This window comes from Grammomys surdaster, unplaced genomic scaffold, assembly GCF_004785775.1.
Source record: "Grammomys surdaster isolate TR1022 unplaced genomic scaffold, NIH_TR_1.0 274, whole genome shotgun sequence".
NCBI classification, from domain to species: domain Eukaryota; kingdom Metazoa; phylum Chordata; class Mammalia; order Rodentia; family Muridae; genus Grammomys; species Grammomys surdaster.
In genome coordinates this window covers 256,834-273,628 of record NW_021604715.1, presented here as the reverse complement: position 1 = coordinate 273,628, position 16,795 = coordinate 256,834, and the positions used below count along the sequence as shown (strand labels likewise).

General features: G+C 41.4%; 1 protein-coding gene across 2 annotated transcripts in view; it reads right to left on the bottom strand.

Moving 5' to 3' along the window:
• Positions 1-14,782, bottom strand: part of Slc9a6 (solute carrier family 9 member A6) — a 52,978-nt gene extending 38,196 nt beyond the window's left edge. The window contains exons 1-6 of one of the 2 annotated variants that reach the window (XM_028776934.1): positions 14,749-14,782; positions 14,379-14,603; positions 4,458-4,657; positions 2,293-2,370; positions 1,937-2,013; positions 1,523-1,635 (exon numbers count right to left, since the gene is read on the bottom strand). In XM_028776934.1, the coding sequence (XP_028632767.1) occupies positions 1,523-1,635; positions 1,937-2,013; positions 2,293-2,370; positions 4,458-4,657; positions 14,379-14,547 (637 nt within the window). In that variant the 5' untranslated portion in view covers positions 14,548-14,603; positions 14,749-14,782. Of the gene's footprint in view, positions 1-1,522; positions 1,636-1,936; positions 2,014-2,292; positions 2,371-4,457; positions 4,658-14,378; positions 14,707-14,748 lie in introns of those variants that run through there. The other variant, XM_028776933.1, reaches the window with a different exon arrangement.
• Between the last annotated feature and the right edge of the window lie 2,013 nt (positions 14,783-16,795).

The window sequence follows — 16,795 nt, the reverse complement described above, 5'->3', positions numbered from 1 at the left end:
AGGTTTTTATAGGAACTCCATACTGATTTCCACGGTGGCTGAACTAACTCACAGTGTACAAGAGTCCTTTTTCTTGAGGCAGTGTCTCACTCGGTAGCCCACACTGTCCTCATACTTACAGCAATTCACCTGCTTCAGCTTCTCAAATGCTACAATTACAGATAAGCCACTTCATCTAAAGTTTGTCCATCCCTACCCCACAGCTGTATCAGCATATGTTTCTATTTGTTTCCTTGATGACAGACAGACAGACAGACAGACAGACAGACATATTGATCCAGGTGAGATGGAACCTCAGTATAGTTATGATTTTCTCCAATCACTAAAAGTGTTTAACATTTAAAAAAAATATCGGCCATTTGTACCTTTTTGAGGAGTATCTAATCATGTCATCGACCAATATAAAGATTGGATTACTTATTCCTTCAGTGGTGAGCTTACTGAAACCTTTACATATTCTGGGTGTTTATTCTGACCATTTCATTCTAAATTTTCTACAAATTCCTCATTTGAATATAGCTTTTAGTTTATCAATACACATTCAAAATTTTAAATTTTATTTAGCAATCCAATTCATTCATTCATACAAACTCTTAGAGATTTGACACTGAAAGAACGAAGAAGCAAGTCTTGTCAATAAGAGTTCTGTAATCATGAGGCCAATTTTATAAAAAGATTAAAGACTGCTAAAAATCTCTAAAACACACACCTATCAGCAAAGCTGCTGTATAACAACCATTTTAAACTGATGTTCCTTTGTTAGGCATGGTAGCTCATGCTAGTAATCACAGCATACACAATGCTGAGGTAAGAGACAGACTGTCGTGAGTTGGAGGCCAGACTAGATGACATTTAAGCCATATCTCAAAAGAACAGAAACAGTAGAGTGTATGCCAAGGATAAACACAGGCCTGTGTTCAATCCCCAAACACAATGGCAGACTCCTGTAATCCCAGCAATCAGGAAATGAGGACAAGTTCAAGATCAGAAGTTCAAGGGGAGCCTTCACTACCTAGTAAGTTAGAGGCCAGGGTCTCACAGCCTGGGCTACGTGAGACCCTGTCTCAAAAAACAAACAAACAAACAAAAAACCTAAATTATTTTTCTTTTTATAAAATGTAGATAGCTATATATAAACAGAAGATTTTTGGAGAAATAGCTGTCTAGAAATGCAAAGGGAAGTGTACAGTCAAATTTAAAAACAATAACCTAACTTTCCTTTTGCTATATCCAATCACTAGGATATAAAGACCAATTTAAATTTCTCAAGAAAATATTTAATAGCTCTAATCAGAACAGCTTCAATTTGTGAACTACTTATAGGTAAATGTAATGAAAAGGTAAAACAACCAAATATATGCTTAGAGTGAAAAGACTTGAAAATTGTTTACCCTACACCCATCAGACAGCACAGTGCTAGTGAAGAACTTAGCTCTGATTCTCTACCTCAGAGAAACAGCCACATGTGGTTTGACAGGAAACATTACATCGGAAACATTCTGGCTCCACTCATAAAGCATACCTGGGTCTGTGGCTGATACAATGGCACCAAACAGCAAGCAATCTGTAAAGTAAAAATCCCCCGCGAGCTGTCCAGTCACCTTCATCAGGGTTACACAGCCATACATTATGGACCTGTAATAATAAACACATTCCTATATTATAAAAGTGCCAACCATTAGAAAGGTTAGAATAAAGTAGGAATAAGAAAAGTAATCTACTATAGTACTCCATGATTAATCCTGGATTGGTTTAATGGTTATTTAAATATAGCTAACACTTTAGGTTTAAGGAAAATTCAAATACTAATAAGTACCACAAAAAAAACCCCACATTTGAGAATACAGTAATACACAAATCAAATGCAAGTCAAAGGCTATTTTCTTTTAGAATTATGATCTGAAAGCTAAAAGACATATCAAGCTTCAAATCTTACCCAATAACGAAACAAGAAATTGCTGTTCCAAGAAAGGCATATGCTAAGATAGACCCAAGGTTCCGGAAGAAATGTCTCTGACAAAAAAAAAAAAATGCTCTGTTAAAATATCTACCAATAATTGACAAACTGCAATTTTCTCTGCTAATATTAAGTGCATCATACTTTAGAAGAAGCCATGCAGAAAAAGCATTCTGATACTGGCATAAATTTCAACATTTCAAAAAGACAAGGAGAGAAGAAAGCAAACCTTGGAAGAAATGCCAAGTACTAACAAGTACATGGGAAATATAAGAGCCATCAAAGCACAGGAAAGTTAAAGCCGGTCAAAGCGTAGAAAATGCGAAAGCACTCACCCTTTTGAGACTGTAACCTGCATAAAATATGATAGGAGGAAGCAGTATGTTGAAAAAGACTTCTGGATCAAAAGTAACCTGTTAAGACACAGAATGCTTTTCAATTATTTCCTTCAGAGTATCTCACTACAACATCAAACTATCAAAAGGAAGGAATTCAAGGTTAAACTGGTCAACAGCAAGAACATTTCTATGTCAACTTCAAAACACTTCATGTAGGAGTATACATTTGCATTTCTTTGATGCTGAACAATTTTTATTGGCCATTTTTATTTCTTCTTTTGATAACTATTTACTTTACTAGCACATTAATTGGATAGATTTGGAGGGGTTTTTTTGGTGGTTCTTTACATATCCTAGATTTTAATATTCTAATTGATGTGCTCTGTGTGTGTGTCTGTGTGTGTGCGTGTGTGAGAGAGAGAGAGACAGGGAGAGACAGAGAGAGACAGAGACAGAGAGACATGAAAGTAGAAAAAGAGAAGAAAAAGAGGGTAGTAGAACACATCATGTAGGAGAGGAGACAGGGGACACAGAAGAGGGCACTAGAAGAGGGAAACAAACTAGAGCCAAATATGAGGACACATATGTATGAAAATGAAAATAACCCATTATTCTATATGCTAGCTCAAAAGTAAATATTCCAGTAGGGAACTTGATTCTTGCATGATTTACACATAATAGTTTTTAGGTAGAGGAGAGCTGTTGTTCTGCTTTTCCTCCAGTGACAGGATGACAATGCTGGAATAATCAGTTATTCCGTTTCTATGGAAACTGTACTAAAATATTAAATTCTTAGCAGAACACGATAATATACACCTGCAATCCCTGCATTTTGAGAAGGCTCTGAGGCAGAAGAATTGCTATGAGCACAAAGGCAGCTGAACTACATAGTAATAGACAGCTAGGGCCATATAGCATGGCTCTGTCTCAACAAAATAAAATTTTAAAATCTTAAAAAGTAGAGAAAATATAAACATATTTTTGCTATATCCAAAAGAGACCTGAATCCAGAAACAGAATTCCAGGTTATATTTATTGTTGAGAAAAGAAAACTGAGCTGCTACATAGGGGATCTCTGTAAAGCAACATAGCATACATAATACCGTAGTTAAAACTCTGTACAACCTAACATTTCCAGTCCGCACAGACCCACTCATTTTAAAGCCTACTTGCTTTAACAGTGCAGATGCTCTCCTTCTGCTGGAGGCTGCAGAGGAGAATCTGATATGAAGGCAAAGCAGCACTTACTTGTGTTTTTAAGAAACTGGCCATTTTCCATGGCTGCTAAGTACTCTGGTTATAAAGTACACTCTGAGTCTGTAGGAAGTTTTAAACCAATAGGAACACAACTAAGAGGCTGTAAAAATCATACTAACTAGAAGACAGGAGACGAAGAGGGGCAGGGAAAACAGACTGATGTGTGAAGTGGTGCTGCTTCAGGGGAGACACAGTGCAGCGGTCAGGAAGCTTGAGAGCTAGTAAGACCAGAAGCCAACCTCCCATGGGGAGAATGCTACAATCCCTCCCGAGGCTCTTACTAGGGACCCAGAAGTTGTACAAGATTATGAATCAAAGAAAGGTAAAATTATATTTTTCTACAATACAAGCAAAGCATGAAAGAACCATAGGTAGAACTAAAGGGACTCAGTGTGCTAAGGTACCCTAAAGCAACAGGATCATTTGTAAACTAAAGAAATGCTTCGGCATTCTTCTGAACTCAGGTCCCAGACAGTGCCACTTATAGAAACCTTACACTCAGAGTAAAAGAAAGAGTTACAGATCTTAGCCTTAATCATGAAAATAGAACATAATCAGGTCCATGTCCTAACAGCATTACATTTATTAACAGGTCTTATTACATTTTAAATTAATTATTGTTTTAATTATAAAAAAATGCATCTAGGCCTGGTGGCATTAAGCTGGAAGAGGTAGGTAGTATACACGTGTAACCCCAAGGAGGCAGAGACAGGAGGATTGATTGCTACAAGTTCCAGGGCAGCCTGCTCTGTATAGCCAATTCCAGGGCAGCCCACACAGCAAGACGCTGCCTCAAAAATAAAAAGAACCAAAACCAAACAGGTGGTTCTTTTTCTGAAGATTCACCTAGTTGCTCTTTACACAGCTTTAAAAACCCCAAACATGCCCCTCAACTGAAAACTTACCTTCCTAAGCATTTCATTATCTTGAACATTGTTGAGTTCATGTGAGCTAATCTCTCCTTTCAGCGTATACTCATAAAATTTTCCACTGACGTTGACCAACAAGGTAGTAGGACTTGACTGCACTTCACAGCTCAGAGTCACATTATTCACATCGCTTGGGACATGAATGCCGTACCGAAGCACGAGGCCTACCAAAAGACCTGGGAATGAAAGAACCACATCAGCTCTTCTCACACACACAAACTGCTTAGTTGTACCCAACACATATCACTAGATTAAGAACAGAAACTTTCTGATGAGAGTCCCTTGTGGATCAGAACCAATTTTCAGACCAAATTACTGTGCCATTTTGAAGTATTACTGAATTCTTATGTCTAGGAGCCCTAGAATAACAGCAAAGACCACTACATTTCTAAGTCATAATATCCATAACTGACAAGGAAAGTAACTAAATGAGTTACAAGTCATCAATACACAGCTTATGCTCTAAGTGGCATCGAGCTGACAATGGAGTCACACTAGAAACGTGTTCTTTGGATGCCTGGCCAATCTGGTGCACATCTATAATCCTAGCACTCAGGAGACTGAGGAAAGACTGTGTTCAAGGCCTGCCTAAGTTACATAGTGAGTTCCTGGGCAGCCTGAGCTACATTACACCCTGTTTTCAAACAAGAAGGAAAAATCAGTGTGTTTCTTTAGTACTGCTCCTTGGGTTTGAACCCAAGACCACAAAAGTATACGTTTCTAAAAATCTCATCCATCAGTTAATAAGACAAACATATATGCTCCTTGTGTTTATTCCCAAAAAAACATATATAGGTAACCAAATAATATATATTTAATAAATAATGACAAAGTAAATGTACTATTTATAGATTGACTGAATTCTACTACTGAAAGGTCAGAATTAAAATGTAAAATGCCCACGTCAAAATCAATATATGAAAGAAAAGTCCTGATCTTGGTCCTATGTAATCAGCACACAGGTTTTACTCCTACACATATGCAGACGTACCCAATTCTCTGGGTTCTATAAAATTGTACCGATAAACTGCAATGCTTAATGATAGCTTTTTTGAGACATAATTCTAATGCTATAAAATGTATCCTTTTGAATTCTATGATTTGGTGGCCTTTACTATATTCACAAAGTATAACTCAACCACCACTAATTCCAAAGCATTTTCAATGCTTGAAAAAATTACAATACTCCCCATTCCCCTATACACAAACTCTAGCTTCTTTAAAAAAGAACTTAACTTAAAAAAGGTTACATCTATATGTGTGCATACATACATGCATGCACATATGTGGACGTGTGGTAGCACAGAGTATAGGTTAACACTGGGTGTTGTCCTCAGTCAGTCTTTACGTTATTGTTTGAGACAGGGTCTTTCCCTGAGCTTAGAGCTCACTGACTTTGGCTAGACTGAGCTCCAGGGATCTGCCTATCTCTGTCCTCCCTCAGAGACACGTGCCACCATGCCTGCTTTTGCTTGGGTGCAGGGAAGCCAAACTCAAGTTCTCATGCCTTCACAGTAAGTAGTTTACTAAGCTATCTGTCTAGCCCTGTAAGCACCAACACTTGAAAGCTAATAATCTACTTTTTCATCTCTATAGATTTACGTATAGTAGAGACATCATATAAATGGAAACCTACAATGTATGGCCTCTTAAGCCTGGCTTCTTTCACCTTTGTTGTAGAATGTATCAAAATTCCATTTGTATGGCAAATAGATATTCCATTATACGCATATACCTCAACTACATACTGAATTCATATTTCTGAACTTCCTTAAGGCCAAGAGTCATAGTACTAACTAGATTTTACCTTCCTATGGCCTTTTGTTCTGACTGGCCATCCATTCATTTAAGATATAAATTGCTAACACAGTCCATTTCAAAGACTTCTCACTCCAGTTAGCAAAAAATGGCAATTTTAATAATCATTATGCAACACACACACACACACACACACACAAGATATTCTAAATACAGAGAATAGTTAACCAAGTCTAAGGGAATGAGACTTTAGAGGGCTTTTATTTTTTCAGCAATGTCACCTAAGTAAATATCAATACCAGGAATAAATATAGTAGAAAATATATCTACTCAAGGAATAGCAAAATAAGACCGATAAGGAGAATCACAGGGTGTTTCAGTGTGGCTACATTAGGAGCTGACAAGGGGTGGGTGACATCTGAAAGATCTGCAGGCACTGAGACATAAACAACCATGAGTGTTAAAGAAGGGGGCTTGGACTTTATTGTCCTAAAGCAAAAAGAAACCATAAGTCCTGAGTGTGAGCTTGACATTAGAGTTCTATTTTAAAAGATTGGTCTAGACTTGAGAGGATCTAACTGGTTGTCTAGGTGAATACTGCAATCATTAGGCAGTAAGTGCTTTGGACCTCATCTAAGAGAATAATGCCAGAAGTGGGGGAGGCTGGAAGATAGTAGGTTTTAGAAAGCTTTGGTGTCTAAGTAGAATAGGCTAGGGAGAATGAAATAAAAGACTAGAGGAGCCTTAATGGACTTGTCAATGAAGTGGTTACATCAGCCAGAGCACACAGGTAGAAAACAGGGCCATTTAATGAAGTGGAAACACATCAGAGAGAGTGGATTTACAGGAGGAAAAGGCCAAGTTACTTTTTAAAAGACTTTGATTCTTATGTATGCATCTGCCTGTCATGGGCACAGATACCCATGAAGGACAAAAGAAGGTGACCTAGAGCTATAGTATCAGCAGTTGGGAGAAGCCTGACACAGGAACTCAGGTCATCTCGAAGAGCAGCACATGCTCTTAACTGCTGAGCCATCCCTCCAGCCCCCTAAGTTTAGGTTCAAACATGCAAAGTTTGCTGTGTCTGTGAAATGGGCACACTTGAGTCCATGGAGTCTAGGACTTGAGCAGGGAGCCTCAACTTTATAATCAGTGGTAGAAGTTAGTTTACATGAGATGATCATCTGGATGCAAAAAGGATGAAGGAACGCTACACATGTAGGTCCTAGGTTTGATCCGTAACAACTAACATTGTGGGGCCAATAGGAACCGAGGAAGTGATAATGAATCTAAAGAGAAAAGACCAGAGGAGTGAGAAGAAAGAAATAAGTGCTGGGTAAGCATTCAGGAAGAAACGGAAATGACTCAATCCTCATCAGAGAGGCTTCTTCTTGCAGCAGATGAAAATTAACATGGAGATCCACACATAGACAATGTGAAGAGAGTGACAGACTTTGGAGCACCAAGCCCTACCTAAATGGGATGTTGCTATCAAACCCCTTCTGTAAAGGCTCAGATTTATGCAGAGGAGTGGGGCAGAAAGATTGTAAGACCCGGAGGTGGTGAACCATTCCAAGGAAATGGCATCTTGTATACACAATTAATTGATACACATACTAACTCACAAAGACTATGACAGCATACACAAGACCTATACAGGTTCAAACCAAAGTCCCAGCACTAAAGTCCCACCCCAACCATGAAACTATTTACAGCTAATTCCTGTTGGTAAAGGGAAAATCAGTTTTCTCCAAAGTACTGTCACTGAGTATATTAACCACACCCTGAGCCAGGCTCCAGGCCCAGGAGGAGTTAACCAACACAAAACAGACTCCATGTTTCATTTGGGGTGGTTCATTTCATTCCTTTTTTTTTATCTTACTGTTCATCTGGTTTAACTTTTGCTTTGTTTTTGTTCTGAGTGAGAGAACATGAAGTTGGGTGGGTAGACCGGTGAGGAGGATATGGGAGGTGTTGGCAAAGGGAATATGATCAAAATACAATGTGTGAACAGAATTAAGTGAAAAAAGCATTAGGGATGTAAAACCCTTAGCTGGTAGGGAAAGGGGAGGGAGAAAAGATGACAGGTCCTTAGAGATCACTCCCAACCACCACAGGTGTTTGCTAAGGTAAGCAGCAATGGTGAATTGCTGAACAACACAATATCAATTTGAAAAATATTTTGGCCAATGTTCTGACCTAAAATGAAGATTCACTTAAAAACCCTCTGGACTGGTAGGTACATCTTGGTGCAAAGCCCCTAGTTCAAATTGCAACAACACACACACACACACACACCAGTTGTACAAAGACAACTGGGTGTCATGAGTACATCTTTAAGGCAGAAAGATCTTGAGTCCAGATAATCTCCAAAATAAGATGAAGGAAAGAAAGCAGGAAAGGTACAGAGCGACAGAAGGAGCAGGGAATGGAAAGGAGAAACAGACAGGGAGAGATGAGGAAGGGCATCACGACAAGGTATCAGCAATCCTTGACAGACATAACCTGGCAGGGAATAAAGGCTGCAACCATATAATCCCTCTGTGTAGGTGACAGCTTTGTTCTCTCCTACCCCGAAAGACTTCACAAAGGAGAGGCTCCGTAAAAGTCATCCCTTTGCATTTACATTTTTAAAAATCCTCACAGTTTAGCTACTATAAATATTAAACAGAAGCATATACTCGTTCCAGTGCAATGAACAGTATACACTGGTTCCTCTGAATACCTGAACCTACACTGAAACATCAGGTGCCCTGATCCAGGCCCAGGACATGAGCAGATTTGCAACACACACCTTGGAAAAGAAAAAACAACAGCACGCAGAACAATTACTTATGCTGGAAATAAGACAGATCCTTTCATTACAGCATCTGGAAAATTGAAATGTTTCTGAAAAAATGTTGACAGATCAACAAAATTCAAGTCTGTAAAAGGTCAAATCCTAATCATGGAATTAAAACAATTCTTAGTAAAGAGGAAGGACACAAAAGAGTGCTTTGTCCAGGAGATAAAGCAGAAACTTCTAGCATCCTACACATATGGAGGCACAGAATATACTGATATTATAAAATTTAAATTAATAACAGGCAACAAGAGAGACTTTTCACAAACAGAAGCCTACCCCTACCACTCATTCATAATCTGCTTGTGCTAAAAGCACTCCTGATGATCAGGAACGTAGCACCACTCGGGCCACCACTCTGCTTCTCTAGGTAATGGACCATGGCCTTCTCAGGAATTCTAGCCCAGTCTTCCTGCTTATTGCACTTAAAAACTCAGGTGCTCAAAAATATGGAAGTACTATCACTGAAGAATTAAGTATAGACAAAACTGATTAAAATTTCTACTCCTTAAGAAGTGTTTGTGGCCAGCAAGATGTTTGCCACAGGAGCCTAATGGCCTGAGTCCAATTTCTGGAAAACTGAGTCTACAAAGTTATCCTCTTACCTCCAATGTACACTGTGGAATATGCATGCCTACACACATAACTCATAATGCAAATATACACATTCATACAATAAATAATGAAGTTAAATAAAGAAGTGTTTGTTCTATAGCCTCAGCACTCAAGAGACAGAGGAAGAATTACAGCAAGTTTGAGGCTAGTCAGGGCTATTCAGTGAGACCTTGTCTCAAAACAAAACCTAAAAGGGCTATGAAGACCTAGCTCTGTGGGAGGATGCTTATCTAGCATGAGTGAGTTCTTGGGTTCAATGCCCAGGGCTCACTAGCGAAAGTGTGCATGCATTCATAAAAAACATTTATAACTTGTTTCAAAAATGCTATTAGAGAAGGCTGGAGAGGTGGCTCAGCAGCTTAAAAGCACTTGCTTCTCCAGCAAAGGACCTAGGTTTGATTGCCAGTACCCAGATGGCAGTTTACAACCATCTTTAATTCCAGCTCTAGGGGTTCTGATGCCATCTTGAGCCTCTGAGGGCAGTACATATATGTGGTATACAGATATGCATGGGGACAAAACATTTATATGTATAAAAATAAAATCTCTTAAAAGAACACTGTTAATTCTGTGGCAATGGCTAATTGAATTTCAAGATAGCAAAGAAAGTCAAAGCTTTTACTGACAGCCATGGTGATTTACTGGCTAAGAAAATGGGGCTTTTAAACCAGATAGACCTTTTGAATCCTAACTATACATGGGATATCAAGCAGCTCATCATTTAACCTCCTGAGCCCTAATTTTCACATCTGTAAAATGAGAAAGATAAGAAAGAGTGCCCATACCACAGAGTTGTTATGAGGTTTAAACAAAATGCTCCTTAAAAGTGAATGACACCAAGTATGACACATTGTAACCCTCAATAAACACTATTAAGTCACTAGACTGTAAGTACTTTGAGGGCAAGGAATGTGGCACGTACATGCATTTCTCATATGCCACACAGCACAGACATTTAATAATAACCGTTTACTGACAAAATTAAGTTTATCCTAGGACTTAACTAAGCAAGCTTCTCTAAGGCAAAACAAATATTTTTCTGTCGTTTGCTTCTTATGTCTAAGCACACTGCAGTGAGTGATCACTTTTCAGACTTAATTAACGATGGTAACAACTTCCTCTAACAGTGACTCACTTTTAAGCTTCTTCAGAAAGCTAGTCCAATAAGCAAAACACGTGGGCACCTTGACACGGTGTTTGCAGGGAGGGCTTCAGGAGATGGCTCAATTGGCAGTGTTCTTGCCACACAGACTCTGAATTAGGGTCCCTCAAACCCATGTACAAACAGGGTTACATCAGAGCACACCTGCACTCCCAGTGCTGGAGAGATGGAGTCAGGAAGATCCATGAGATTTGCTGGCCAGCTACTCTAGCCAAACCCATGAACTGCAGGTTTATTGGAAACCCCTGTCTCAAAAACTAAGGTGAGCAATGATTGAGGAAGTATCAGTGCTGAGCTCTGGTCTCCATCACATACCCACACAGGTCAGAGTCGGTGCGGTGCTTTTAACTAGAGTTAAAATGTACAGTGTAGAAACTGACCACATGAGTGACTCAAGTTCACCGTTTGTTTGTTTGTTTTGAGATAGGGTCTCACTCTACAGACCAGGACAGCCTCCAACCCTCTTGCCTCAATTTCCAGAGTTTAGTGGTCATAGGTGTACAGCTCCACATTCTGGCTGTGGTCTAAGTTTTTACTCTTGCTTCTTACAAAGATAAAAGAACTAGGCATGGTGATGAACGACTGTCATCTGAGCACTTGGAAGGCAGAGGCAGGATTGCCATGGGGTTAAGACCAGCCTGGGCTACAGAGAAAGACCTGATAACTTTTTACTAAATAAATAGCAGTTTTCTTCAGCTTGCTGAACATTTGAATACGTCGCCCCAATCCCATTTATTCTGGAGCTGGATTTGGGAGTTAGGAAGCCGATTGCTCCATAGCCTGTCGCCATTTCTCATGAGAAAATGGGACAAGCTGTGGAATGCCAAGCCAATCCCATGGTTGACTCCCTGACTAACACTCTTGCACCCCATGGTTTTCAAGGGATAGCCTTGTTGTTCCCTCATTGACTATTACTACTATACATTCTCGTTGTAGAAGAATGTATACACTATACATTCTCGTTGTAGAAGTCTTAGGAAAGACCATCAGCAATTCTATGTTTTTCTACTTCAGACACCAGATAGCAAAGAACAAACACTTTCAGGGTCGTCCAAAGTCCCTATTTGATTTTTAAGAAAAAAAAAAAAACAAGCATACCGTTTGTGTCTTATAAGTCTACGTAAGGAAAAAGACTTTTCTGACCCTGGGAGCATACAGCTGCAACAGCAACCGGAACAGCTATCATTTACTGAGCGTTTGCTCAGGAGTCAAGGACTAGACTGAAAACAGTTTTTCTCATAATTTATTCCCAATATATACATAAGAGTAAAGGATGAGCGGGGCTTGCTAAGATCACGCATTGTTGTTGGCACAGTGGAACAGAAATCTGAGGTTAACTTTCAAGGGGTTTGCAGCTTTAGGCCTCAGTCTGTTTTTGCATGGCCCAAGAGTTGAGAGTGGTTTTTATGTTTCTTTTTAAAAGCCTTAAGATATAAAATTTAAATGTATTTGTACTTTGTATGGATGCATGTTTTGATCGCATGTATGTTGGTGCACCAAGTATGTACGCTGCCCAGAGTCCAGAAATGGGCATCAGATCCCCTGGCACTAGAGTTACAGATGACTCCGAGCCACTATGTTGCAGCCAGGAACTGAACTAAAGGCCTCTGGAACAGCAGCCAGTGCTCTTACCCGCTATCCTTCTTTCCAGTCCTGGTTTCTTACATTAAAAAAAAAAGTTTGCAAAAAGAAAAATAACAGAATAAAATGCAATATTCATAACCCTTACAATCAATAGTCTTTATTCTCCAGCCCTTTAAAACTGCCAATCCCTGGTCTAAAGCCTTGCCCCATCTACTACCATACCAAACCAGTTCTCTCAATAGGAAAGAGATTACCTGTGATCAGCTCCTTATTTGAACAATATAAGGCTCGTTTTGCATTTAACCAAAGTTCAAAATGCCATTATATGCTTTTTATGGTTTGTCTTTACTTCTTAAAGTAAATGTTCTACATGTCTATAGTTCCTGTACATAATATATAATAATATACTAACCAGTATATGTTTGCTGAAGATAGTAAACAAGTCACATACAGTGTCACATAGAGAAATGAGATAAAATGTATGGCATGTATGACCAATTAGCCTTAAGGGGCACTACATATCAAATGCCATTTTTGACATTATAGCAAACAGGGACAGTCCCCATGATTAGAATGTATTACCTTACAAATGGAAAGAGAGCCTGAGTCCATGCATTTTTCTTAAAGCATACAACTAGTGTTTATTGCCACCCTTGCTATGCATGCACATTCTAGAAGTCTGCATTTCCTGGAAGCGGGTGGGTGGGGGCTGCATGGGGAAAAGGCCTTTTAGTTCCAAGCCTTAGTATACCCATCTTTGAGTCTCAGAAACAAACCTCAACAGGCTCAGTAATTCAAGACTGTACCAAATGAAGAGAATCTTTACACATGCACTGCACAGACAGGGTTGTCTACCCTCATCTCTTTGACCATTCCCTCCTAGGCAGATAGGAGAAGTCAGCAAGGTCTTCTTTTCCCCTCACAAGCCTGGAGAAATGGCTCAAAAGGCTTCTAAGCTCATGGTTTGGTTTTCTGTCTCTGTCTCTCTCTTTCTCTTTCTCTCCCTGTGTATCATCTATCCCTCCCCCAACACACAGATAAATACCCTCAAAAGAAAGCACAATGAGACAGAAAAACTAAAACCATTTACACAGCAACTGATCAATAACTTCATGCCGACAGCAAGTCACCCCTATGCATAGCCATGAGGGTCCCCAATTTCCACTTGGCTGACCAGTTCTCATCATATGGTATGTAACATGCTGCTGGAAGAACCATAACTCTTACTAGTCCTCACTTTCATAAGCCTGAATCCGAAGGGTCAACCCTAAGGCTCCCATCAGGTATTACAGGTATAGTATTATAAATTAGGATGATATTAAAAATGCTCTAAGCCTTCTGTAGTCTACTTCAGGCTTTTAGTTTGTGTGGGTGCCACAGGAGTAAGGTTATCATTTGCACCTAGAAAGGAGCCATAGCAAAAGCTGGGCAATAAGTAGAGGTCGACTCTGGTTCCAAATGAATGCCAGATGCTGGCAGTACAGCTACTACTGCAGCTTCAACGAACCTTAAACAAACTGACACTCCAGAGACATAGATTGCAAAGATGTCTTCCCCGCCCCCAGGCCCATCCCATCCACCGCACCCGACTCCCTTTCCCTTCCTCTACACCCACCCGTCCTGGTCCCCAGCTTGGTAGGCAGAGAAGGGGCAGCAGGGAGCAAAGAAAAAGGGGGTGGGGTCGGAGGCGAAAACAGCAAGGAGAGCCAGAGGAAAAGGGGAGGCGAGGCTGAGAATGAGGTTGGAAAAATGGGGGGCGTAGCAGAAATAGAGGGGGGTGAGACAGAGAAACGGAGGACGATTTAAGGCGAGCCGGAAAATGAAATGAGAAGGGGAGCAGAATGTAGGCCGAGCAGGACCAGGACAGGAGGCGAAGCAACCGGCAGGCATAGAAAGGGACAGTGCCAGCTAGGGGACAGGGGTCCGAGACACTTGCCGTAAATCATAGCAAGGCCGGTTTCGTGCAGGAAGCGGGCCCGGCGGTGCTTGAAGAGCCATATCGTCAGAATGGTGAGGGTGAGCAGCAGGATGAAGATGAGCAGGTTGGCGCTGTCCTGCCGATGGCTCTCCTCCGCCTGCTTCTCGGACACAATCTCTTCGTCCATGGCTCTGGTCGTTCCCCCAGAGCCGTCCAGAGCCCTGGCCCAGCCAAAGAAGCTCACTGCGAAGAGCAACCAGAGGGGTCGCATAAGCGGACGCGCCCGGGGCCCGCAGACGCCACGGCGAACGGACGCCAGCCGCCAGCCGCGCCGAGCCACAGCCATGTCTTCCCCCCCCACCCCCCTGACCCCCGCCCCTCTCCTCACCCGCAGCCGCCCGTGGTCCGACCACTCCCCGTGGGCTCACGGGAAAGGGGCGGGGCTGGAGCTGAGCCGGCGGTGCAGGCACCGCCCAGCAGGGCCTCCACTCTTAAAGTGCCCGCCGCAGCTCCAGCCCGCGGGTCCCCATTCTTTGGCTTGTCTGCCCACCTACAGGCACGCCTAGAGCTCGAGCTCAGTCCCAAAGTGAAAACTCATCGAATCTAACCCACTGTTTTCCTCTGAAGAAACATGGGTCCAGTGTAATCAGACGCAGTTTGCTAGCTCTCCACTTGGAGTCTAGTCTGACAGCTGGGTAAGGGACAGAAATCAATCTTCATAACCCATCTGAATATTGTCCCCCAGTGTCTCATAACGGCATAAGTTGTCCCCATGGGAGTGGCCTCAATCTCCAGCTCTGTAATTTAAATCGAGATCCCCTTCTTCTGCCCTTATTGGGGAAAACAGTAACACTGTAAGAGTTCATAAAAGAACTCACACAAAGGCATGGATCACGTATGTATCTGTATAATCAGGTTTTCTTTGGATGTCAATGCTTAATATATGTCATCCACCATCAGGGGTGAATACATCAACTTTGCAAAGAATAGGCATCCAAGTTTGTGCTCAGATTTACCTTTCCTCAGAAACCTTGGGAGGAAACTCTTTGGTGGTGCAGGGTCCTTCCCCTGTTTTCTTTTTGATTGTATTACTTTAAGGCAAATGTCACCAATTCTTTCACATTTGACTCCCTACCTGTCATTTCCCTTTCCTCCCCGAAGAATAATTTCTGCATATCCCACTAGACCTCACGAGGCAAGACTTTCACAGCTTACCTCCATAGTTGAGCTGTGTTTGGGAACTTTTTCAAAAAAGTCTCCATACTTGCATGCTCACCCCTTGGCAAATTGGGCTTCTTTTTATCAAGACTTCACTTCTACACAAATAAGCTACAAATCTCAAGCCCTAGCCTTTCACTGTCCCTTAAGGCCTGTATCTGTTGGGTATTGAGTATATCCTCCAAATTAGCTTATTCTTTCATATATATATATATATATATATATATATATATATATATATATATATATATATTCCTTCCTCAAAGTCTTCATGACACCAGTAGTACTACTCTCTATCCCAACCCTGTCATTTCATGGCAGTATATAACTTGCCATTCAGGGCCACATCCCCCAACAACAACTGCAAGCAACCCTCGTGTGGATGCCTCTTCATTAACAAGCTAAGCTCTGTGAGGGTAGTGAACTTCAGGGAAACCAAAACAACTCTAGAATGGTTGTTCTGTGTGACCGGCCAGGAAGCTTTTTATCCAGCAATAACAACCCATTCCTTCCTATTAGTAGCTGGAGCTGTGTCTTCCCAAGAAGACCATGGACACCTGAGTCCATTTCCGTGCCTTCTGTCTAACTGTACTTCCCTGTTCACACAGGGCTGGCTACCTTACCTTATACAGGCAAACAATCCACGCGAGGAACATGCCTGGGTTTCCCAGTGTCCTCTCATCAGACCCAGCTGGATGTCCCTTCCCCTCACCCCCACCTCAGAACACTTGAAAGTGCTTACCTCCTTTGTGCATAGCCGCTCATTCCAAGGCTATTTTGCTTCTGCACAGAATAACCTTCTGATGAGGGTCTGGATCTTAAGAACAAAGTCACAGGGGTGTTTCCTCGACCACAAAGAACAAATCTCTTCCAGCCCCAGACTCCCACCAGTTTCCATGGCCCCAACAACTTAATACTTTGCACCAACAGCGTCTTGATAGTAGTTAGTGTTCCAGGAGGAATCTCCACAGCAGTAACTCCACCAGACCGGCCAACCCGGGGCCCTAGGCTCCCTTCAGAATATCCTCTCTCAGGGGTACACTATTCCCACTTCTCCTTCCCAGCTGCATTTCTCTTCATTGCTATCAGTTCGGGTCAGCTTTCTGTCCCCTCAGCTGCGCTCTCAGAGACCCTTATCCTCTCTATTTACTTGCTCTGAAGCAATTTCAAGTGCAGGCAGTTCCTTTCATCACAACCTTATTGTCCTATATGCACGT